The sequence below is a fragment of the Phascolarctos cinereus genome, unplaced genomic scaffold (genome assembly GCF_003287225.1).
Source record: "Phascolarctos cinereus isolate Bilbo 61053 unplaced genomic scaffold, phaCin_HiC Scaffold_1;HRSCAF=81, whole genome shotgun sequence".
Classification (NCBI taxonomy): Eukaryota; Metazoa; Chordata; class Mammalia; order Diprotodontia; family Phascolarctidae; genus Phascolarctos; species Phascolarctos cinereus.
In genome coordinates, this window is record NW_027555514.1 from 143,350,138 (window position 1) to 143,376,390 (window position 26,253).

The window sequence follows — 26,253 nt, forward strand, 5'->3', positions numbered from 1 at the left end:
GAGGTAAAGGAAAATTAGAGCACAGCAGAGATAGTATTTACGTGTTTCTATGTGCACGCACATCCTGCTTGTTTTTAAAAGGATTTGGCATGACACAGAAAGTGAAAAGTTATATAAACAACAAGAAAGAGAAAAACAAGAAACCCTATAATAATAGGAGCACAGCAAGTAACCATTACCCAACACTTGAAATGAGCTAATTACTATGGTTGAGCATTGAATTTGCCTCATTGTTTCCTGATAGCTAAGGAACAAAGGGAAACATTTATATTTCAAAAATTTGCTTTCTCCCTCCTAAATGTATAAATTTGTAGAGAAAAGTTTTTTGTTTTCTTGGAAATACAGTCATGGAGAGTTTTGTCATATATTTCCTTGAGTAAGGAATTTGATGATAATATAAGACTGTAGCTTCAACTATAGTTTTCCAGAAAATGCAGAAACCCTAAAGAGCCTTTCTTGTATTAGCCTTCTTGCTATAAAGGCTAAGAGCATAATATTGATTCTGAAATCAGTGAACCCAGAGTAAATTGTCCAGATAAGTTGTTTAATGATATAACTTAATATGAGAGAGAATTTGGAGAATTTATAAGGATGGATAGTTAACTTGACAGTTATGTCCTCTAATTCAAATCACAGTTATTTTAAGGAAGCTTTTAATATGTATTAGATTGGAATCAGTTCATAATTGATTTTCTAACTTTTGGCTCAAGTTCTGATTATCTGTGCTATTGGCTCATTATTCCAGGTCCAGGCTATTCTTATCTAGTGAGGATACTTTCTGAGTAAATGGTATAGTTGTTAATATTTTCTCCACATTTATTGGATGATCAATTAAGTCAGTTAACATTTAACTTTCCTCTTCTCCACCAAGTAAAAAGATAAGAAACACAAAAGAAATGCAATCCTTCTATTATCCCGATATTAGAATCCATCCTAGTACACAGGTTAACCATAAAGTATATAGAACACATTCATTTAATTCACCAAGCATTTATATTAAGTATCTGTTGTGGGCTAGGCATTAACAATATAGAATAGGTATGACACAGATCTAACTCTTAAGGAACTTAGAGACTGAAACATGTATACAGTTATCCAGATATTTAAGGTTAGTGTAAAGGAAAGTCCACGCAAAACGCTGAGAAATTAGAAGTGGCAATTAGTTTCTTTCGGAATTGTTGGTTAATTTTTTTTTTAGGTTAATGAAGGTGGTATCTAAATTGTGACTTAATGGATGGGAAGGACTGCTTCACTACCCCACCCCCTGCCCCCCAAACGGAGTGAAGGTTGTGGAATCCGTTTCAGGAATAGAGGGCAGTATGTTTAAACACATGGAAATTGGAGATGGCAGAATAAAAATGTGGGAAGGAGAGTAGTTGAGTTCAGCTTGACTACTTGGTATCTCCTTTGACTTGGGAACTAATATGAAGGGTAGAATGTAGGAAGATTGTCAGGAGATTTTTACAATAATCTAAGTTAGAAAATGAAAGCGCTTGAACTAGACTGGTTACAATAGGAATGAAAAGGAGAGTTTGAATGGGAACAACATTATAAAAGTAGACTTGACAGATTAGCAGCTAATTGGATGTATAGAGTGAAGAAGATAGATATTAGGAAAGCAGAAACACATATCTCATTTGCATGACATTGAAAAGGATACCACTCATATAGCAGTAAAGAGTGAGTGTTCTTATATTCACTTGATGGATTCTTTGTCTATTTTAGATTTAGAGATGTCATGATTTTTTGAGGGTTATCTCATCTAATCTTCTCATTTTGAACAATAAAGATTATTGTATTCAATAAAAGGCTTAAAAACTAATTGGAGACTAAATAACTTTAGCCTAAAGAATTGGTGAGTCAAAGAACAATTCATAGAAACAAAAGGTAAATGAGAAAACTAAGCACCAGTTTTTACTACTTCATCTCAAAAGTAGTAAACATCAGAGGTGGAATTCGAATCCAAGATGTCTTGCACTCCTTCCACCATTCTGCCTCTTGTGCAGCTCTCAGCCACATTTTTTGCTTACTTATACTGAAATTTTATTCACCAATCTCTTCAAGCATAATCAATCAATAAGTCTTTATTAAGTGTCTTCTGTGTGTTAGGCACAGTGGTAAATGCTAGGAATGCAAAGACAAAAGTGAAACAATTCTTACCCTCAAAGGTTTACATCCAGCAAGACATATCCAACATATATAATGTCTATATAAAACAGATAAAGGCAGATTTTGGGAGGGATTTTACTACATCTGGAAGGGTCAGGAATGTTGTCACATAGGAGATGGCACTGGAACTGAATCTTGAAAGGAACTAAGTATTCAAAGAGGCAGAGTTGAAGAGAGAGTACATATAGACATAGTCTGTGGAGTGTCATATATGAAGAGCAGAAAGAAGGCCATTATGGTTAGATTGTGGAGTGCCTGAATAGTTGGAGTAATCTGTAATTAGGCTAGAAAGGTAAGTTGGGGTCAGGATATAATGATGTTTAAATAAATGCCAGAATAATTATTACTTGAATTTAGAGATTATAGGGAATTGGGGTTTATTGAGATATCTGGAGTTTATTGAGAAGACTAATGATATGGTTAGACTCACTGAAGAGAAAGCATTTTGGTGTCTATGTGAAGGATGGATTGGTTCAGAAGAGATTGGAGACAGGGAGATGAAATTGGAGACTATTGAAGTATAGACAAGAGGTGATGAATCCTTAATTAGTGGTAGTAGCTATATGAATGGAGAGAGGGGAGTGTGTACAGAAAATATTGTGAAGGAGGTAGAAATAGCAAGATTTGAAAACTAATTGGAAGTTGGTAAGCAGCAGTGAAGAGTTGAGCATAACCTGAAGGGCTGGAGCACAATCTATTATGCTTCAATTGAATTTTAAAAAAATATTGATAACAATTATTTTTTCAGAGCAGTTAACAGCAAAAATAGACTTGATTAAAGAGACAAATAGGAAAACTACATTATATACTCTAAGGTACCAAAGACAATGAATGTCCTTTCTTAACTTGTATGTACCAAATGACATTGCATCTAAAAATTTAAAGAAAAAAAATAAACTAGTTACAAGGGGGCACAGATAGGAAAACATTGTATAGTATAGTATAACATTGAGGGACGTCAGTGTCCCCCTGTCAGAGCTAAACAATCTAACTAAAAGTAAACAAGAAGGCAGTTAAGGACCTAAATAAAATTTTAGGAAGGTTAGACATGATGAATACCTAGTGATTATTGAATAGGAATAGAAAGTAGTATACATATTTCTTAGTTGTGCATGGCACTTTACAACTTAAAACCTCTCAAATGCAGAAAAGCAGAAATATTAAACACATGCTCTACTGACTAAGGTATAATAAAAATTGTATTAAATAAAAGGCTTAAAGGATTAAAAACTAGTTAAGAGACTAAGTGACTTCATCCTAAAGAATTGGTGAGTCAAAGAACAATTCATAGAAATAAAAAGTAAAGATTATCATTAAAGATAATAAAAACACTGGAAGAATAAGTCACAATTTTTAGGATGCCCTCACACAATCTTTAGGGGAAAAATTCTATCTTTAAACACTTTCTCCTGCAAAGAGAGAAAGAAGACATCAACAGATTGGGCATGCAGTCGAAAAAAAAGCAAACTAGAAAACCCACAAATTTTTAAAACTCAATTAAACACAGAAATAGAATTTCTGAAAATCAAGAAAGAATTTAGCAAAATGAAAGCCAAAAAATTTTTAATTAATAAAATTAGAATCTTTTAAAAACTCCACTAAAATAGGTAAACTGATAATTTAATGAGGAAAAGAGTGAAGAAACTAAAATTATTCTCATAAAAAATGAGAGTTCACAATAAAGGAAATTATTAGAAATATTTTCCTAACTGCATGTTAGTAAAAACAGACAGCATAAATGAAGTGGATGAATGTTTACAAAAATATAAAACAGTCAGATTTATAGAACAAGAAGTAAAGGATTTTACCCAGTAAGAAAAAGAAATTGAATAAGCCATAAATGAGCTCCCAAAGGAAAAGCAAAACAAAACAGTGGGACCAGATGGTTTTCCAAGCAAGTGTTAAACATTCAAAGGACAGTTAATTCTAGCATTACAAAAACTATTTGAAAAAATAGGAAAAGAATGGGTCCTTCAAAATTTATTATGTGATACAGAGTAGTCTTGATACCTAAACCAGAGTCCAAACAGAGAAGGAAAACCAAAGACCAGTGTTCTTAATGACACAAAAAATTTTAAATAAAATTTTAGGAGTCTCCAGCTCCATATAAAAAAGATTATACACTTTGACTAGATTGGATTTATACAAGAGCTACAAGGTTGGTTCAGTATTAGGAAAACCATAAACACCATTACCTATGTCAATAAGAACAACAAAAACCATGATTAAATCAATAAATACAGGGAAAAAAGTTTTAAAAAAATACTACAGCCATTTCTTTAAAAAAAAAACAGGAATAAACCGATCCTTTTTTAATATGGCAAGTAGTGTATCTAAACCAAGAGCCAGCCTCACATATGTAATGGAGATAAAACTGGAGGCTTTTAAGATGATGGGTAAAGCAAGTATGTCAGTTTTTACCAGTACTGTATGAAATAGTTTGGGCAGTGTTGGGTATAGCAGTAAGACCAGGAAAAAGAAATTGAAGGAATAAGCATAGGCAAAGAAAAAAAGAGTACACAAATATACACACATATTATACACATGTATATATATTTTTTCTTTTTTGCAAATGTTATCCCGATTTACTTAGAAAATCCCAGATGACCAGCTAAAAAATTAATTGGAACAATAACATTAGCAAAATTGTAGTATATATTATAAATCTACACAAACCATCACCATTTCTGTATGTTACCAACAAAATCCAGTGGGAGAATATAGAAATCCCATTAACAATAGCTACAAAATATATAAAATACTTGGCAGAGTCTACCTACCAAGACATACATATATAGCTAAAACTGCCAAACATTCTTTATGGAAATAAAGTCAGAATTAAAATAATTGGAGTAAAATCAGTTGCTTATGTATGGGTAGAGCTGAGCCAGTATAATAAAAATGACAGTGCTACCTAAAATAATTAAGTATTCAATGCATACAAAACAACCAAACTACAAAAGAAATACTTTGTAGAGCTTGAAAAAAATGAATAAAAGGTCAAGAATCTCAAGGGAAATATTGAAAAAGAAAAAAACAGTCAAAAAGAAGTGGGTCTAGAAGTACCACATCCCAAATTATACTAGAAATCAATAATTATCAAAATTATGTTACTTAAATAGAGAGGTTAATGAGTAGAACAGATTAAATCTACAACATAAAAAAGCAAATGTTTAATAGCTTAGTGGTTGATAAACCCAGTGACTCCATCTACTGGAGTAAGTAAGAACTCACTATTTGACAGAAATTGATGAGAAAACTGGAAAGCAGTCTCACAGAAATTAGGTTTATTAAACTCCTCTCAGCCAGATACAAAGATTAGCTCCAAGTGAATGCAAGACTTAGATGTAAAGGTATATTACAAACAAATTAGAAGAGCAAGGAAGAAATTACCTTTCAGATCTATGGATAGGAGTAAATTTTATGACCAAACAAGGGATGAGACACTCAGAGAGTATAAAATAAATAATTTTTATTTCATGAATTTAAAAAGATTTTGCACAAACAAATTCAATAAAGGTAAGACTAGAGGGGAAACTGTTAACTGGAGGAAAAATCTTTGCAGTAAGTTTTTCTGATAAAAGTCTCCAATATGGCCTTCCATAGTGACAAAGGTCTTCTGGCATGTACAGTATGTACGAAGAATTGATTCAGTTGTATAAGAATAACTGATTCCTTACTTCAGTGGTCCACGTATATGAACATGCAGTTCTCAAAAGAAAGAAATCTAGTGCATCTACAGGCATGTGAAAATATGTTCCGAATTACTAACAATTTTAAAAATGCAAATTAATGCATCTTTTAATTTCCACCTTGCACCAATTGGCAAAGAGAATAAAAAAAGAAAATGACAAATGTTAGTGGAGTTTAGGAAAACAGGCACATTTATGCCTAGCTGTGAATTGCTCTAACCATTTTATTTGTTTGTTTTTTGACTAGGCAGTAAGGTTAAGCGACTTGCCCAGGGTCACACAGCTAGTAGGTGTTATGCGTCTGAGGCCGGATTTGAACTCAGGTCCTCCTGAATCCAGGGCCGGTGCTCTATCAATTGGGCCACCTAGCTGCCCCTACTCTAACCATTTTGGAAAGCTGTTTGAAGCTATCTTCAAAAAGTCAGTAACCTATTCATAGCTTTTGACACAGCAATACCTCTGTTGTCTATGCCTTAAAGATATCAAAGAAAGGAAAAGATCTTATGGTTTTTTTTTATTATTCTGAACTTAAGAAATAAAATCAGCATTTCTGTAACGAAGTGGAATAGAAAAAAAGGATTGCAACTAAAACTGCAAATTTATTATGTACAACTTGCTATTCCTTTTAAACATACAATGGAGGTATCATGTAACTTTCTTTTTTTCCCCCCTTTCCCTGTGCCTCTCCCCCCCCCATTGGCTACCACTAGACACAAATATGTGTGTGTGTGTGTGTATGTATGTATGTTATGTATGTATGTATGTATGTAATTTATTTTCTCTGGATATAGATAGCCTCTTCCCTCATAGAAACTTGGTAGTTAATTTGGGTATTTTTATTAGTCTAAATGACTACGTCACTTACAGTTGTTCTTTTCTTCTTCTTTTTTTTGCACAAGGCAATGGGGTTAAGTGACTTGCCCAGGGTCATACAGCTAGTGAGTATAATGTGTCTGCACAGTTGTTCTTAAAACAATATTGCTTTACTATGTACAGTGTTCTCTTGGTTCTGCTCATTTTGCTCTTCATTATTTTGTGTATGTCTTTCCATGTTTTTCTAAAATCATCAAGCTCATTATTTCTTACAGCAGAGTAGTATTTCATCATGAACATATATGACAGCAGATATGACAGCTATTCACCAATTGAAGGGCATCCCCACAATTTCTAGTTCTTTGCCACTACAGAGAGAGCTGCTATAAATATTTTAGAACATAAGGTTCTTTTCCTTTTTTCCTAATCATGTTTGGAAATAGACATAATAGTAGTAATGTGGAGTCAAAGGGTATGGACAGTTTAAGAACTCTTTGGGCATAATTCTAGATCACTCCCCATAATGTAGTTGGATCAGCTCGCAGATCCACCAACAATGAATTATGGTCTCAATTTTTCCACTTCTCCAACATTTGTTGTTTTCCCCTTTTATCTTTTTAGCCAATTTGATAAGTGTAAAATGATACTTCAAGGCTTTTAAAATTTACATTTCTCTAACCAGTAATGATTTAGAACATTTTTTCATGTGTCTGTAAATTGTTTTGATTTCTTCATCGGAAAACTGCCCGTTCATATCCTTTCTTTGGCCATTCATCAATTGGGGAATGATTCATATTCCTATAGATTTTTCTTTTTTCTTTTTTTCTTTTAGACTCAAACACCAGAACTCAAATACAGGGGAAAAGGAAAAAAAAAACACATGTTATAAACTTAAATATTGAAACTTAAATACAAAGTAAGAAAAGGGAAAAAAGCGTGTCATGTGCATAGCAGAACACAGGAGAAGATTCAAAATATGTAACGATAAATTTTCATTTCAAGAAAGCCTGTGTGATAAATATTACATACTGTGTTGAGAGCTGTCCATTTTTCTTTGCTTTCTTATAATTTTTTTTGTTCTCTGCACTTTATACCTTGTTCTTTTTTCTCCCTTCTTCCCTTTTCCCAGAAGGCTACAATTAAATGTAGATATATTTATATATAGATCCAGATATTTACATATACATACATATACTTTCCCTAACAAATTCTATGCCTGATCATCGTTTTTATGTTTGTGAGTATCGCTTATTTCCTATCCTTCCTGACTCTTCTATTTTACTTGTACCTGCTACTTGCCCTCCTATTACTTAGCCTACCCTCCCTCCAAGGAACCCTGCCTTATCCTCCATTCCCATTGATCTAAACACCCTTCTACACTCTCCTTTAACCTATTCCCTCACCCTCTCCTCTAGAGATCCTACCTTATCCCCTTACTATTTTATTTCTTCTGAATTTAGAAGACTTTCATACTCTTCTAAATATATATATGTATGTGTGTGTGTGTGTGTGTGTGTGTGTGTGTGTATATAGTTCCCTCTTAAACCCATTCCTGATGAAAGTAGGTTACCAGAACTGCCAGCCCTCTTACCCATCTAATTCCTCTGTGTCGAATCTTCCTCTCACACCTCATTTGTATAAAATAATTACTCTTTTTAGCTCCTCCTAAATAGTTTTACTTTTTGAAGTCATATCATACTCAGGTCTACCTCAGTCTTTCTTATAAACTACCCAGTTACTAATAACAATTTTAGATATATGTTTTACATTTTACATATATGAAAGGTAAAGTCTGTCTTTATTGAATCCCTTGTAATCAGTCTTTGGTGTATACCTTATGTTTCTCTTGGTTCTAGTATGTCAAGTCTTCTATTAAGTTCAGATTTTTTTTTAAACAAAGTCTTTTAAGTTCTGAAGGTTGACCAAATGTCCATCTTTTTTCATTCAGGATTATGCTTAACTTTGCTGGGTATGATATTTTTGGCTGGAACCCCAGTTCTTTTGCTCTTCCATATATAGTGTTCCAAGACCTGTGGTCTTTTAGTTTCTCTGCTGCTAGGTCTTGTATAATTCTAATTGTGGCACCGTCATATTTAATTGTTTTTTTCTTGTTGCTCTTAATATTTTGTCCTTGAGCTGGGGGTTTTGGAATTTGACTGTAATATTCCTGTGAGTTTTCCACATAGGATCTCTTTCAAGTGGTGATCTATGAATTTTTTCTATTTCTGCTTTCCCTCCTTGTTCTAATGACAATTTTCTTTAATTATATCTTTTATTTTTGTATCAAGATTCTCTTTTTGATCACAGCTTTCAGGTAATCCAATTATTCTTATGTTTTCTCTTCTTGGTATGTTCTCCAGGTCAGTTGTTTTTCTTATACAATGTTTCACTTTCTCTTCTATTTTTTCATTCTTTATATTTTGTTTAATTATTTCTTTTTATTTATTTATTTTGGTTTTTTTTTGGTGAGGCAGTTGGGGTTAAGTGATTTGCACAGGGCCACACAGCTAGTAAGTGTCAAGTGTCTGAGGTAGGATTTGAACTCAAGTCCTCTTGACTCCAAGGCTGGAGCTCTATCCACTGTACCACCTAGCTGCCCCTTTATTTCTTGATCTCATAACTTCACTGGCTTCACCTTTCTCAATTCTCTATTTCAAGGTGTCATTTTCTTGCTTAAGATTCTGGATCTCCTTTTCTAATTGGTTGACTTTCTTTTCATAATCTTGTTTTTCTTGGATTGTTCTTGGTTTGTTGTTGTTGGGGTTTTTTGTTTGTTTTGTTTTTAGTGTCTCCTCATTCTCTCTCATTTGATTCTTAAAGTCTTTTTTAAAGTTCTTCTATAAATTCTTTTCGGGCAACTAAAACCAAAATACTGGAACCAAAGCTAAACCTCTAGCCTCTTGTAAGTGCCCACAAACCAGGCGCGTTCCACCCCACAGCTTCCGCACTCACCAGGTGTGTGCTGATTCTTTCTTGTCCTGCTGCTCTTAGGCCCCTCTGCTCTCTGCCCCACAGCCAGGTCTGGTGTTCCTTGTCAGCTGAGGTTCCCCCTATCTTTTTGTCTCAGACACCCAACTCCCCTCACTTTAGGGGAGAGAGGGTAAAAGTTATGTTGCCTGGGGCTGAGACAACCTCGCAGCTTAACCAGCTAACCCCAGGGCTTGCGGCTCGTTAACAGGGACCCTAGTCTGGCCGTGTTCACTCTTCACTTGGACCAAACCTCTTCCTGGGATTTTCCTTCTGATCTTCTTGGTTTGTCCCGAGAAGACCCCTGTTGAGCCCCTATTCTTGTTCATTTCTACCCTGAGGTGCTGTTTTATTTCTCTTGTGGGTGAAAACTCTTGAGAGCTTGGAATTTTCTGACCTATTTGGCCATCTTCCCATAATCCATTCAGATTTAACAGAGTTCATTATATATTTGAGATATGAGACCTTTATCTGAGGAAATGTCTATAATTTTTCCCCCATTTTTCTGTTTTTCTTCTTATCTTGGCTACATGGATTTTGTTTGTACAAATCCTTTTAAAATTAATATAATCAAAACTATCCATTTTATACCTCACATTGCTATCTCTTGTTTGTTCATTAATTGTTCACCTATTCATAAGTCTGATAGGTAATATGTTTCATATTCTTCACATTTTCTTGTAATACCTTCCTTTATATCCAGGTCATGTATCCATTTTGACTTATCTTGGTAAATGGTGTAAGATATTGGTCTATGCCCAATTTCTTCTGCCCTATTTTCTAGCTTTCCCAATGATTTTTATCAAATAATGAATTCTTTTCCCAAAACTTTACTCTTGTCAAACACTAGGTTACTATATTTGTATGCTGCTATAAATTGTCTGTCTTCTCTGTTCCACTGATCTGCCTTTCTCTTTCTTAGCCAGTACCAGATAGTTTTGATAATTACTGTCTTATAATATAACAAGATCTATAACAACACCTGGTATTGCTAAACCTCCTTCCTTTACATTTTTTCATTAGTTCTTTTGATATTCTTGACCTTTTGTTCTTGGAAATGAATTTTGTTATTATTCTAGATCAGTAAAATAATTTTTTTGTAATTTAATTGGGATGGCATTACATATAGAGATTATCATATTGGCCTTGTGTACCCATGAACACTTAATATTATATTTCTCCATTCATTTAAACCTGATTTATTTGTATAAAAAGTTTTTTATGATTTTGTTCGTATAGTCCTGGGTTTGTGTTGGCAGGTGTACTCCCAAGTATTTTATACTATCTAGAGTTATTTTAAATGGGGTATCTCTAGCTATTTTTTCCTGTTGGTGATAATAGGAATGCTGATGATTTATTTGGGTTTGCTTTGTATCCTGCTACTTTTCTAAAATTATTATTTCTAAGTATATCATCATATCATCTACAGAAAGAAATAGTTTTATTACCTCATTGCCCATTCTGATTTCCTCTATTTTTTTTTCATCTCTTATTGCTATTGCCAGGATTTCTAGTGCAATATTGAATAGTATGGGTGATAGTAGGCATCCTTCTTTGATACCTGATATTACTGGAAAGGCTTTTAAGTTATCCCCATTATAGATAATGCTTGCTGATGGTTTTAGGTAAATGCTTCTTATCAATTTAAGGAAAAGTCTATTTATGCCTAAACTTTCAAGTGTTTTTTAATACAAATGGGTATTCTACTTTTTTTTTTATCAAATGCTTTTTCTACATCAATTGATAGAATCATATGCTTTCTGTTACTTTTATTATTAATAGTTTTCCTTACATTCATCCCTGCATTCCCAGGCTGAATCACATTTGATCATAATGTATAATCTTTATAATATATTGTTGTAATCTTTTAGTTAGTATTTTGTTTAGGATTTTTGCATCCATATTCATTGATTATATTGGTCTCTAATTTTCTTTTTCTGTTTTTACTCTTTGGTTTAGGTATCAGTATCATATTTGTTTCATAAAAGGAATTTGATAGGACCTCTCCTTTGCCTATTATTCCAAATAATTTAATATTGGAATTAGTTGGTCTTTAAATATTTGTTAGAATTCACTTGTAAATCCATCTGGTCTGGGTGCTTTTTTGTTCGGAAGCTCATTTATGGCCTCTTCAATTTCTTTTTCTAAAATAGACCTATTTAGATTGTAAATATTTTTCCATTTCACTTAAACTGTTAAATTTATTGGCATATAGTTGGGCAAAATAATTCTGTAATTGCTTTGATTTCATCTTCTTTAGTGGGATATTCACCATTTTCATTTTTAGTCCTAGAGATTTGGTTTTCTTCTCTCCTTTTAATCATATTAAACAGTAGTTTATCTATTTTATGGTTTTTTTCCGTAATACCAACTTCTAGTTTTATTAGTGCAGTGGTTTTCTTACACTCAATTTTATGAATTTCAATGTTAATTTTTAGAATTTCCAATTTAGTGTTTAGTTGGAAATTTTTAACTTCTTCTGTTTCTAGTTTTTTAAATTGCATACCCAATTTATTGGTCTGTTCTTCCTGTATTTTATTGATGTAAGCACTTTGAAGTATATATTTTCCTCTGATTACTGCTTTTGCTATATCCCATAGGTTTTGATATGCTGTCTTATTATTGTCATTCTCTTTAATGAAATTGTTGATTGTTTCTATGATTCTTTAACCCACTCATTTTTTAAGTTTAGGTTGTTTAGTCTCCAGTTAGGTTTTTTTTTTCGTGGTCTGTTATTAAATATAATTGTATTGCATTGTGGTCTGAACAGGAAGTATTTAATATTTCTGCTTTTAGCTTTAAAATTTTTATGCTCTAATATATGATCAATCTTTGTAAAGGTGCTGGTGTACCATTGAGAAAAAGATGTATTCTTTTATATTCCCATTCAGTTCTTTCTAGGTAACTGTATCTTATTTAAAATTCTGTTTACTTCCTTGACTTCTTTCTTATTTATTTTTTGGTTAGATCTCATTTGTTAAAAAAAAAGTGTATTTTTAGAAGCTCTTTTTGTGTTTGGCAAAGAACTGGAAACTGAGGGAGTTGTCCATCAATTGGGGAGTGGCTGAATAAATTTTGGTGTATGTGTATAATAGAATATGATTATACTATAAGAAATAATGAAAGGGATAGTTTAAGAGAAATTTGGGAAAAGTATTGAGCTGTTACAGAGCAAAGTGGGCAGAACTAGGAGAACAATTTATACAGTAAAATAAAAAACAACTTTGAAAGACTTGAGATCTCTGGTCAATGTAGTAATTAATCATGATTCCATAGGATCGGTGATGGTCTGTGCTACTCATTCTTTCACAGAGAGAGGTAATGGTTTCAAGAGGCAGAGTGAGACATGTTTTTGGGCCTGGATATTGTGAGAATTTCTCGTACTTGACTATATGTGTTTGTTGAAAGGATTTTGTTTTTCTTTTGAAATGGAGGCTGGAAAAGAATAAATGCTTTTTAAATGAAAAATGAAATTAAATGTAGGGGGAAAAATAGCGTCCCCAGTGTTGTGAAGCTGGGTGATTAGAAGGATGGTGGATGTCCTTGACAGTGATAGTGAAATTCAGAAGAGAGTGGGTTGGGGGTTCAGGCTCAGGTACCATACAGATCAACAAACTTGACTGCTTTAATTAGGTTATAGTGAAAGTGAGTTTTTGAATGATTTTTAAAAATCATTTCAACATTCTGTTAGTCCCTTAAAACATTGTATTTTTGTACATTGGTTTACTTAGTTTACGTCATGGAATAATGTCTTCATTGCTGGTCATTCTGCTGAGTGAACACTTACTTGGTGATAGTCCCTAGCCAGTCAAAGAGGTGCAGAGGTGAAGGGTGAGGAGCACCAAGGAAGGAAGTAATGCTTGTGTAGGATTATCCCCACTGTCAAAATGAATATTTAAATGTGAAAAGCATAATAGGAATAGGATATAAGTAACACATTGAATATGTTGGAATCTATTACGTTACCTTTTCCCACTTATAAGTGTGAAGAATATTTTCTTAAGGCAGTTATTATATTGTTAAAATAATTGTATTTGGTCTCTCTAAACTCTTGGAAATTTAGCATGGTAGAACTTTAGGAGATCTTAAAGATTATTTAGTCTAGCCCCCTAATTTTAGAGATGATGAAATTGAGGCACAGAGAAGTTAAGTGACTTGATCATTATCACGTAGTAGGAAGTGGTAGGCCCTGGAGTCAGGAGGACCTGAGTTCAAATTCGGTCTCAGACACACAACACTTACTAGCTGTGTGACCCTGGGCAAATCACTTAACCCCAGTTGCCTCCCCAACAGGGAAAAAAAAAAAAGGAAGTGGTATAGCCTTGATCAGAACCCAGTTTTTGTGACTTCAAATCCAGGGCTCCTTGTAGTACCCACCATGCCACCTCTTAATTATTAATTCCTTAATGCTCTTTAAGCATTGTGTCAGAGGGTGGCATTATGATTATTAGCATTGTATTCTTATCTTTTTAAAAAACGGAGTTCAGGTAGAAGCAGACTTGAGACAAATAGATATCTTGCTATTATTCTTTATATTTAATGTTCTGTAGATGGTTGCATAGGTGTACAAAGTAACTGTTTTTTGTAATAAAAGAATTAGCATGTAGCCTCCTCCTCTGTAGGCTTGCTTAAAGCATCCTAAGTATAACACCACTGGCAGTCAGGACAATAGGAATGATATTTACTTCATCTTTTTATCATATGATTTTCATTTTTCCTATTTTTCTAGGTCTCTTTATTTTGATAATAGATTTGGTATTCTTATTGTTGTAGTTATTGGAATATTCCTCAACACAGTAAGTGCTGTTTTCTCAATCATGCAAATTTGATAGCCTAATAATAATAAAAAATGATATTTATGGATAATTTAAAATTTTTGTTAATTACTTTATGTTCATTACATAATTTGAACCTCACAACAAATATAAGAAGTAGATAGTAATATTCCCATTTTAAAGATGAAATTGAGGCATAGAGAGATAAAGTTACTCCCTTGTCATACAACCGGTAAGTGCCAGAAACTAGATCTGAATCCACGTCTTCCTGGCTCCAAATTACACACTGTAACTGCTAAATAATATTACCTTTCTGGCAGGAACTTGTGCTCTAATTTCATCTAAAGTTAATAAATTATAGTTTAATGCCATTTATGCTTTTTGTATTCATCTTTAATTTTCTGACATTTAGTTCAGACCATGATTCAAACAGTCTATTAATAGTCATTCATTTTTTGTGTTCTCAAAAAAAAAAAGATTTGCCTTCCTCATCCAAATGTACTGAAAGTGCAACATCAGCCAAAGAACAGCTAGCCTTTTCGTGACTTTTACATAGACTGTTTTTTCTTCACTTGTCATTTTGTAGTTTTTAACCAAATTTTTAACACAAAGGTGATATTAAAGAGATATTATGTCTTTTTGAGGCATCATAGGGCAGCTAGGTGGAAAAATGGATAGAATGCTGGCCGTGGAGGCAGGAGGGCCAGAGTTCAAATGTGACCTCAGACCCTAGCTGTGTGACCCTGAGCAAGTCACTTAACTCTGTGTGCCTCAGTTTCCTCATCTGTAAAAGGAGTTGGAGAAGGGAATGGCAAACCACTTCAGTATCTTTGCGAAGAAAACCCCAAATGGGATCTCAAAGAGTTGAACATGACTAATCAACCAAACAACAAGAAAAAAATGAGGCATCATGGTACATTATAAATAGCCCTGGATGTCAAGTCAGAGGACAAGACTTAGGTTCAAATTTTGATTTTGCTGATGACCTGTGTTACCTTGGGCAAGTCAAGTAATTTCTCAACTTTAGTTTCCCCACCTTTTGGATCAACTAGCTGACCTCTGAAATCTCTTCTCACTCTAAACTATGATCTAAAGTAGAAATAAATTTTGGGATTATAATCATGAAAGAAGATGAGTGCCAACACACCTTTCACAAAAGAATTATGAAGGCATGTGCTACCATGTTATTCTGTATATACTCTAAATTCTAACCAAACTGGCCTCCTTGCTTTTCCCTATATGATTGTTCCACGTCCTGTTCCTGTGCCTGTGTACAGGCTGTTCCCTAGGCCTCAAATATCCTCCCACTTTACTTCTTCTTGGAATCTCTAGCTTTCTTCAAAGCCATTCTTACACAAACTCATTGTTAATCATCTACGTATTAGTGCCTTCCTCTTCCTATAGAAAATTACTTTGTATTTTGTGTATACTAATCTGTTTTTATGTTGGTTCTATCCAGTAGAATACAAGGTGCTTATGGGCAAAGGGCTGTTTTCTTTGTTTGTTTTTATATTGCCAGCATGCCAAAATCTTGCCTTGTACTTAGCAACTACTTAACAAATGCTTATGAGAGAACTATTTTTATTTTATTTCCTGGGGAATTTATAATAAGTATAATAATAATACTGCACATATTTAAGATGCTTTACAATTTTTAAGGTACTTTTTTCATTATAAGCCTATGACTTAGATACTACAGGTGTTTTCTAAATTTTTATCAGTGAAGGAACTAAATAGAACCAGTACTGTGTTATTCAAACTGTGGTGAAACAACACTATTTAAATGTTCATCCTTGTATAATATTTCTTGGTATGGTACCATAGGAGTCATTGTAGAATTCTGATGGTGCTTTGTAGTCACAATTCCTTCGCTTTTCAGTCTTCTTGTACACAGATTTAGGCCAGATATCACTTGGTGATATCTACGATTCTTTATATTGTATTTAGATTTCCATCTTTTCTATTTTTTATACTTTCAGCATGCCAAAAGGCTTTTATTTTCACTATTCCTAAGAAGATATCTGTTCTGAAACTAGGGAGTATATGACAGTGTCAAGGAGAAGGGTTTGGAAGAAGAATTATGGGCCTGTCCAGTGCCTTGCAACATAGTAGATGCTTAATAAATATTTCTTGAACTGAATTAAATTGACAAAGAACATAGCAATCTTTAGAGATGATAGACTAGGTATAGGGATAGGGAACCTGTGGCCTCGAGATCCTCAAGTGCAGCCCTTTGACTGAATCCAAACTTCACAGAACAGCTCCTCTTAATAAAAGGATTTGTTCTGTAAAACTTGAACTCAATCAAAAGGCTGCACCCACGGACCTAGAAGGCCACATGTGGCCTCCGGGCTGCAGGTTACCCACCACTGACTAGGATACTGTAAATCGTTACAGGGAATAAAACTACTGTCATATTAATGTATTACCATAAATAAGCTAGGAAAAATTAGAGTAAGAATTTCTGTTAAAAGAAGAAATATTTTTAGCTTATTTCAGCATAAATGTTAGCTCTCGGTACAGTAGATCTTCAGACTCTAATGTGCTTTCAGATGCGTAACTAAGACAGTTTTACTTCCCCTCTGAGGAAGCTCTAGCAGCTCCCTAAAGCTTCTAGGCTAAAATGCAAACTCCTGTAGCTGACATGTAAAGCCCTTCACAATCTAGTTCTGGCTTATATTTTACAAATTTATTACATATTACCCCCTTTCACATACTTGATGACACAGTCACAGTGGCCCACTTGCACCTTCCATTTCCAGTCAGCATGCTTTTTTGCTCTGATTCCACCCCAACTTCATCCTATACTCTTCCCCTCTCCCTTCCCCTTTCTCTCCTCTCCCTTTTCTTCTTCTTGCCTTTCTCTCCTCTCCCCATCCCTCCCTTTCTGCCCCTCTCACCCTTCTCTCTCTCTTTCTCTCCTTCCTTCCCTCCCTTTCTTCCTTCCTTCCTCCTCCCCCCCCACCCCACATCCCTACCCTCCTTAAGGTCAGCTCAAGTGCCACCTCTGACACAAGACCTTTCCTTTGTATGTTTTTTTACCTCTGAGTACATATTGTTTCCCTCAATAGAATGTAAGCTGCTTGAGGACTGGGACTATTTCATTTCTGTATGTGTAAGCCTAGTATAGTGCTCTACATATAGTAGGTGTTTAATAAATACTTGTTAATTGATTGACTGGGTAAGACTTGATTTCAGTTCTGCCTTGGCCATTCACTGGCAGAGTGGCATGGTCAGATTCTTGTGCTTTTTGAAGCACAGGTTCCTACTTATACAATTGGGATAATAATTCCTGAGGCTATAGTTCAGTGAAGTTATTGACAGCAAGGAAAGACTCTTATATGAGCTAATGTATTTGGAAAGAAAGTTGGAAATAAAGTACTTTACCAATAATTGTGGAATGTATAAATAAATTACCAAATAAAAATGTAAAGGAACGTTACTTTGCTTTAAGAAATTAAGAATATGGGGCAGCTAGCTGGCACAGTGGATAGAGCTCCAACCTTGGAGTCAGGAGGACCTGAGTTAGATGCGGCCTCAGACCCTTGACACTTACTAGCTGTGTGACTCTGGGTCTCTTAACCCTGATTGCCTCACCAAAAAGAAAAAAAAAATTAACAATATGAAGAATTCAGAGAAACATGGGAAGATTTATATATAGTGCTACAGGAGGAAAGCATTTCTAAAAGTTACAGTATATACAATAACTGTAGCAATGTAATGAAAATCATTATAGATACTTTCATCAGTTACAAATGACAATGTTTATGCCATTCTGTCAGTGTTAATAATTGATAATCATTTTCCTCTGGGAGGAATTTGGATATTTGTTGGTAAGTGTCTACTTTTAAAATATATCAATCAGTTTGTAAAAAATAATAATCCTTGAGCAGTTTTACAATATTATTGTGAGAAAAAATCTTTGTAAATCTTAATTTCTGATATAAAATTTGGCTGTTATCATGATATGAGTTATTTCTACATGTTCATAAATGGGTGCATCTTTGCATCAACTAGATAGAATGAGATGATGAGAAAGCAGAAGGTAGGTAAAGAACTTTGTTTAGCCAAGAATAGGCTTTTGTGGTAAAAAAAACAAACTTAAATTTTCTTGAAAAATTACTAAATTGTTTAACAATTTTCATGTTATATTTTACTGCAGTATATTAGATGCTGAAGGTAGTAGAAGTAAGAAACTTTTGTTTTTGTTTCCTGACTTAATAGAAAAAATATTTTCTTCCGTAAAAGGTGGCTACCATCCAGTGAAAATTGGAGACCTTTTCAATGGCCGCTACCATGTTATTAGAAAGCTAGGATGGGGACACTTCTCTACAGTCTGGCTATGCTGGGATATGCAGTAAGATTTATATTTTTTCTTTATGTGTTTAGATTCCTAATTTAAATACATTAGTCTGTCTTGCTAAGTGGAGATTGCTGAAGGGTAAATCTTTATGTTTTGTTACATAAATTGCTTTATATTGTTACCTCACTGTTTTTAGTCTTTGACTAGAAACCTTTTCAAGAATTAAAATCACTTTGGAATTCCATATCCTCCTTTTTTAAAAGAATCAAAATTTTTATCTTGGAGTATACAAACTTGTTAGTTGAAGTTTACAAGATAGTGTTCAATACGTGAAGGTTAAATTCTCTTGTGATTCACAGATTTCACAGAACATCAGAGTAGGAAGGGTAGTATCTCAGAAGTCTAATCTATACTTGAACGGGAATTCTCTCCATATTATCCTTCAGCAAGTAGGCAGGTTTTGCTAGAAGATCTGTAGTGAGGGAGAAAATGTTAAGGAAACCTTTTCTAAATATGAAAAAAAAATTATAGATCTCTTTGGGAGGAAATTTTGAGTTCTTAAGTAATTTTTAATACTGATATTATAATTTCTTTTCCTGAAAACGGAATATATATATTTTTTTCTTTTCAAGGGGAAAACGCTTTGTGGCAATGAAGGTTGTAAAAAGTGCCCAGCATTATACAGAGACAGCCTTGGATGAGATAAAATTGCTCAAATGTGTAAGTATTGTCGGAAGTTTATCTCAGTGATAGAGGAAAATTAATGGCATCAAAACTTGATTTTTTATTGCACTTTAACATATTTTTAGTAGCAATACTAAAATTAACCTGGAATTTGTTTTTCATAAGCTTGTGGTATCAGTTTTTAATTAAAATATCATAACTTTAAAACGTATTTTTGCTTGGAAAATTAGAAAACTCAAGAGAGTTTTCATACTTTTTTTCTTTAGGTTCGTGAAAGCGATCCAAGTGACCCAAACAAAGACATGGTTGTACAGTTAATTGATGACTTCAAAATTTCAGGCATGAATGGCATACGTATCCTTTCTAAGATCTCTGTCCCTCCATCCATCGATGGAGAAAAGTGAGATTGTTGTACTCTTTTATATATAACTATGAAGCAGTTTTACTATTCTGTCATTAAAAGTAAAATATGTCAATCCCAGGACAGATTTAGTAGGTAATCTACAGCCTCCCATTCTTTTGACCTATTGCAGTATTGGCATTAGTGGTTGGTATTTGGGTAGTCAGAGTCATTCAGAGGTAAGAGATGGGCAGAAAGGAGAACAACCCACACCTTTATCTGGGCAAAGCAAAGGAATGTAAAATAGTATTGTTAGTAGAAGTGGAATAAAATAGGCGGAGTGGTAGGTGAGAATTGGAAAGATGAATGGTATCTGAGCTGGAGGGGTAATAGGGCATTTGAGAATGGGTTTGGTGGGAGAGGAAGGCAAGATTGCATGAAGCAAATCAAATGTAGCCAAGGACGGCTGATTACAAAAAGATTCTGAATTTCCCTGGTCACTCTTGATAAAAGTTGTGCTTCTTATTGTGTAACTATGGGAAATTACTTGCCTCTCAGTTTCTTCGTCTGTTTAAAAAAAAAAAAAAGGTGGTGTTGAACCAGAAACTTGTGGTTCCTTCTAACTATATCTTTGATCATTTAATCCGTAGATATTTAATAAGTGTCAGCTGTGCCAGCCACTGTGCTTGGTGCTGGAAATACAAAGGCAAAAATAAAGCAACATCTACCTTCCAGGAACTTGTAATCTGTAATTCTGTGATGGAAGGAAAAAACAAATATAATAATCATGACCTAGAACATTAATGGCCTGAACTTGCTCATGAAACAGAAGGGTTGAGGAACAAGCATTTGTTAAGCTCCCACAACGTACATTGTACAGTGGACAATGTTAAGCTCTTTAGCACTGTGCTAAGTACTTTACAAAAATTATCTGATTTGGATTGTGTGCCATCTTGGGGAGGGAGGGGCAGAAAAATTTAAAACTCAAAAGCTTATGGAAGGGGTGGCTAGGTGGCACAGTGGATAGAGCACTGGCCCTGGATTCAGGAAGACCTGAGTTCAAATGTGGACTCAGACATATAACACTTACTAGCTGTGTGACCCTGGGCAAGTCACTTAACCCCATTGCCTAGCTTCCTCCCCCAAAAAAAAAGTTTATGGAAGTGATTATTGATAATTCAAAATAAATTAATTTTTTAAAAAAATTGAAAAAGTTTCTGATTTGATCCTCACAGCAACCCTGGGAAATGGGTGCTATTATTCTCCCAATTTTACAGTTGAGGAAACTGTTCAGAGTAGAGCAGTAGTTTAGAAAGCAAAGTCCATCAATTTGCTGAACCTAAGAAACACATTAAAAATAAAGATTAATAAAAGTTAAAAATGGAAGGGTTGTAAAAGAACTAATTTTGCCTCAGTTGAATACAGAAATCAAGAATGGCAGTCATGTTCTTAGACAAGCCAATGGTAAAAATAAATATAGTCAGGAGAGACAAACTTGGAAGCTATATTAGGTTTAAGGCACTATAGATCAATATAAATATTAAATAAAATGCACTGAATAACACAGCACCTAAGTACTAAAAGAAAAATATAAATAAATAAAATAGAAGATGACCTAGATAAGAAGACGTGAATTGTTGGTATCTTCACCGTATATCTTTCATATTTAGACAGATATAATAGAAACATGAAGAAGAGAAATAAAATTTGAACAGAATGTTAGCAATACTAAATGCAGTAAAACTTTTTTTTAAAAAATCCTGAACATTAAGGAATATAGCTATTTTTCTTCATAGCACTGTACCTTTTATAAAAATTGATCATGTGCTAGAGTATACAGAATTTGTAAATAAATGCAAGAAAGCAGATTTTTAAGAGCATCCTTTGCAGATAACGCAATAAAAATTTTAATTTATAGAGGAAATATGAACACAAGACATAGACCAAAAGTAGTGTTTATTGGAGCAAAATAAATATGGAGAATATGGGGAATAACTAATATTGTCCGAAATAATGAATGATTCAAAGAATAAATCTTAGAAAAAATTATTTTTATATATAAATGTATATTGTATGTTTATATATAATTATACATTATATACCACTTATATGTATAATATATAAATATAATTATATTTTAAAATTACTGCAATGAAACGACATACCAAAGTTTGTGGGATGCTGCTAAAATAGTTCTTAGATGAAACAGTGGAGAAAAAGAAGTCAAAATAATTGACCATGCAACTTAAACAACAACAACAAACCAAACTAGTAAATCAACAGATTAATAGCTAACCCAGTCAGCTGCCATATTTAGTTACCTGTAGGTGAAAAATGTTTCAATGGCCCTCTTCTTTCAGGAATCTGTATTTTTTACCGTGTTTCACCTCCTCTCATTAACAAAATTGACAGAAAAGGAAAAGAAGGGGGCAAGATATTGTAATATTCCATATTCCTAGGGTATACAATGTTTTTCAAAGTGCTGCTTTTGCTTGCAGTTCTTATAACCTTTTATTTTTTCTTTGTCTGTATTTGTGTATCTACCATCCTGATCCTTACACATTTTCCTTAACTGTATGCTAGATGTTTGTATGGTCTTTGAAGTACTTGGCCATCACCTCCTAAAGTGGATAATCAAATCAAACTACCAAGGTCTTCCCATCCATTGTGTAAAAAGTATAATTCAGCAGGTAATATTTTCCTGTACTCAGTTATGTATATTTTAATTGTAACCGATTTGAGGTTAGTTGGTTTTTAATTCTTGTTTATATGTACACATATACACATATACATATGTGTATATATGTATATGCACATTATACGAATAAGCATACATGCATACACACATACAGTCAGATACATTGTCGTCTCTTACTTTAGTACAACAAGGAGCTATGTTTTCATATGGGAACTTTCTTACATGCATATTGGAACTGTATCACAGCTTTATAGATAATTTGAGAAGTTGCTTCAGCCAAAGAATAATTTAATGGCCTATCCTTTGGTTCTAAGCTTCTGTGAATTAAATGGGGCTCATTCTAAGATGATAGACATATAGTTTGTAACTGAACCAGTACCCAAAGCCTCTTTAGCTTGATAAAGCCTCCCAGAGCTTACATTCTGCTAGAATAACCTTTGGATCCCAGAGTCACTTTCATCTAGGTAGGACTTTACTACCGTTTGTGATCTCTTATTAAATATTAGATGGGTTCTTAATAGGATAGTGTTATTTCTATTTCCATGTACTGAAACTGTTACATGTCTGTTAGCATAGATTTTTTATGCATATTTAAACTGTCTTAAATAATAAAAGTGTGATGTTAACTCACTGGATAATTTTTTCACCATCCCATTTTATTCTTTGGTAAAATACCACTGAGAAGACTGATAAGTTTCATGTAAGTGGTTCTAAGTACATTTGAAGGGAAACAAAGTTGGCTTAAGAAATGATTTAATTACATCTGAAAACTTAACATTTATTTTATCAGCTGACCTGTTAAAATACTAATTTGGAAGGGAATTCTCAGATTTAGAAATTTATGTGATTAATAACTCTAAGTCTAAGCTGTATGGGGTATGAACTTTAGAAAAAAAAAGAAAGATTAAATTGAATTTTTAACTACTAACTACATGTTGTAAAACTAAAGAAAAATGCAAATATGGTCAACTCATGATTTAGCACAGGTAATACAGTATAGTATATGCAGTATCTACTAGATAAAAATACAGACTAGCAGATAATCTATTTTTGAGGGGTAAATTATATGAAAAGAATGAGGAAGATAATTTTTCAGAAAAGTTTTAGATTCAAATTTTTGTTAATATATGCTATCTAAAGATAATTTTTATTTGATCTATACCTATTAGTTTATATAGGGCATATTAGATTTGGCTGAACAAGAGCCAATATTACATAAACCTAAAAGACATATATATCTAAATGAATTGAGGACTAAATTAAGGACTCAAATTCTGAAGAACAATTGGCACTCATTCACTAGAATAATTTCTCTCTTGCTGTTGTTAACTTATCAACTTTTGGTTCAAATTATGTTCTCCTATCTGCAGTAAACGTTAGTGCCTCTTAATATATGATAATATATGTACTTATATATGCAAATGTGTATAATCTCAAACTATGTCTATTTTGCCTAACTTCAGCCACCATTTTTTGTACTATCACATAAAGTATAGACTTATTTAACAGATGATTCTTTCAAAAAAGCCTAAATACAATATTTAATATAATATTTAATAAAAAGCCTAATACAATATCTGTCAGTTTAGGATACGTATTTTACTAGCTCTTCCTTGTATACAACCCGAGAGAGGCCTGTTATCACTGTTAATTTTCAGAGAGATCTCATTTTAAGACTTTGACCTGCATTTAGAATACAGCAGTAATTGATCAGTTAATGAAATATTCTTGTCAAGATAGAGAACATTTCACTAACTGATAAATTACTGTACATGTATCACCTCTCACTGGTAAAGCAACATATTATTGCATATTGTCAAGGAAGACCATATCTCCATGACCTTAATACTTCTGTTAGATAATGTAAAGCTGAATGGCTTCTGAGTCTAGCTGGTTTGGTAAATCTTAAAGTCTAACTTTGTTAATTCCAGTATGTATTTTTTTTTCTGTCATGTCTTGATTTCTGTAGAAGGAAAGACTCATGGTCTAGATTTTTTCCCCTTAAGAATTATATGGCATGGTTTTGCATAAAAACTGATAATTTAGCTTCCCCAAATCCCTTTCCATCTGTGCCTTTAGCAGATTTAGATACACTGAGAACCATAAGCATTTTTTGGGGGGAAGCAACAAAATAAAAATGTTTGTTTCTGATAGGCGTTTTCCCTATATAAGTTTGCCTCTTGTCTTGATTGCCCATGAAAATGAACTGATAACTGACATTCAAGTTAGGAAGGTATAAAATTCTTGTTCATTGAATTTGTTACAAGTTAAAGAATGACCACATCTTAAAATCAACACATATATACCCAATGTACTATGTGGAAATTTATGTAGTTAACTAATATAAAATTCTAAGAGTTTGATTTAGTTAAATGGTAATGAATTGACAGTTACTTCATTACTGCAAGGATCTGTGACTTCATCATCATAGTAAATAAACTCACCACCAATATAAAACATAAAACCATTTTTCTGTTTTTCTGAATTGTTGTATTAGAAAAAAAAATAATCACCTGATAGCTAGTATTTTGATGATGTTCCTATGTTCCAAACTAAACTAGGCTGGCTTTCAAACAAGAGATACATGGTCTATTTCCTGGTACTTTAAAGACTTTCTAAGCTTGGTAGAATCTGCAAGAATACATGCTCATGTGGCATAACATTCTAGAATCCGGTGTCACCATCTTGCTGTAATGAGGTATTCCAATAGAACTTCAGTGGTATTAATATGATAAAACTTTTTTAAAAACCAGCAGCATACTTCTGACTCTAAAATAATTTTATTTATGGTTGTACAGATTGCACAACTTTAAGAGTGAGAGCTTTAGAGTGTGTGTCTGTGTGTGTGTGTGTGTGTAATAATATATGGGGATGTTTTGACATGCATATATACATATACACACATGTACATGTATGTGAGGTAATTTGGAGGAACAATGAACTCAGCCTGTAATTTAATAAGAGGAAGAAAGTGAGCTGGATTGCCTTTAGGAAGTTTTCAGGGCTTTAAAAACTCCCCAAACTACTCTTAAAACAAAAGCCTTTCTTTTTAACATCAAATATTCTTCTGGTGAATATGCATGACTGAGAGTCATGAAATACCAACATCTTTAAATAATTGTAGTTGGTGTCATCCAAAAGGTAATGGAGATGTCTTGGCTAAGTGACATGAGTAGTCTGCAACATATGACCAGCAAAGAATTGCTCACCAGAAGCAGTGATGTCATAAAAAAAGATATCTGTACATAATGGGTCATCATATTTCTTGCCTTCTCAATGAGTTGGGGATGGAGAGAATTTGGAACTGAAAACAAAAATTTGAAAAACTGAAAAAATAAGATGTGGCAAGAAAAAAAGTGCGCAGGTCATACAGCATGAGCAAGAAGTAACTAATAGACGTTCAGGATTCTTGAGAATGGGAACACAGTCAAAAGTTACTCTATCAGTACTCTTTGGCTAGCCAACTTTTACCTGATACTTTCTGAATTCCAGTGATATAGAATCCCTAGATGCCTAGATGTCTCCTACTACTATTTTAAAAATTCTGTTATTAGTGTACTTTTATTCATCATAGAGCTCTTCCTCTCATTTTCCTGTAATCTTCTGCTACTCACAAAGACCTGGTTCCCCAAGAGCCTAACATCTGTGACTATCCTTTCAGCTAATGGATACAATTTCTTTCATGTATACCTATGCAATGGTCCAGGAGAAGGAGTAGGCATATTCTTTCCTCCTCATTACCATTCCTGACCCTCTCTCTAGCATCATAACTCAAAAATTTCTTATGCTTTGAAATTTATTCTTTCTAGATA

General features: G+C 33.5%; 1 protein-coding gene across 5 annotated transcripts in view; it reads left to right on the forward strand.

Moving 5' to 3' along the window:
- Nucleotides 1-26,253, forward strand: part of SRPK2 (SRSF protein kinase 2) — a 228,439-nt gene that overhangs the window by 137,045 nt on the left and 65,141 nt on the right. For all 5 annotated transcript variants that reach the window (XM_020984548.2, XM_078154492.1, XM_020984550.2 and 2 more), the window contains 4 exons: nucleotides 18,665-18,773; nucleotides 19,352-19,439; nucleotides 19,670-19,757; nucleotides 22,327-22,433. In XM_020984548.2, the coding sequence (XP_020840207.1) occupies nucleotides 18,665-18,773; nucleotides 19,352-19,439; nucleotides 19,670-19,757; nucleotides 22,327-22,433 (392 nt within the window). The remainder of the gene's footprint in view (nucleotides 1-18,664; nucleotides 18,774-19,351; nucleotides 19,440-19,669; nucleotides 19,758-22,326; nucleotides 22,434-26,253) is intronic.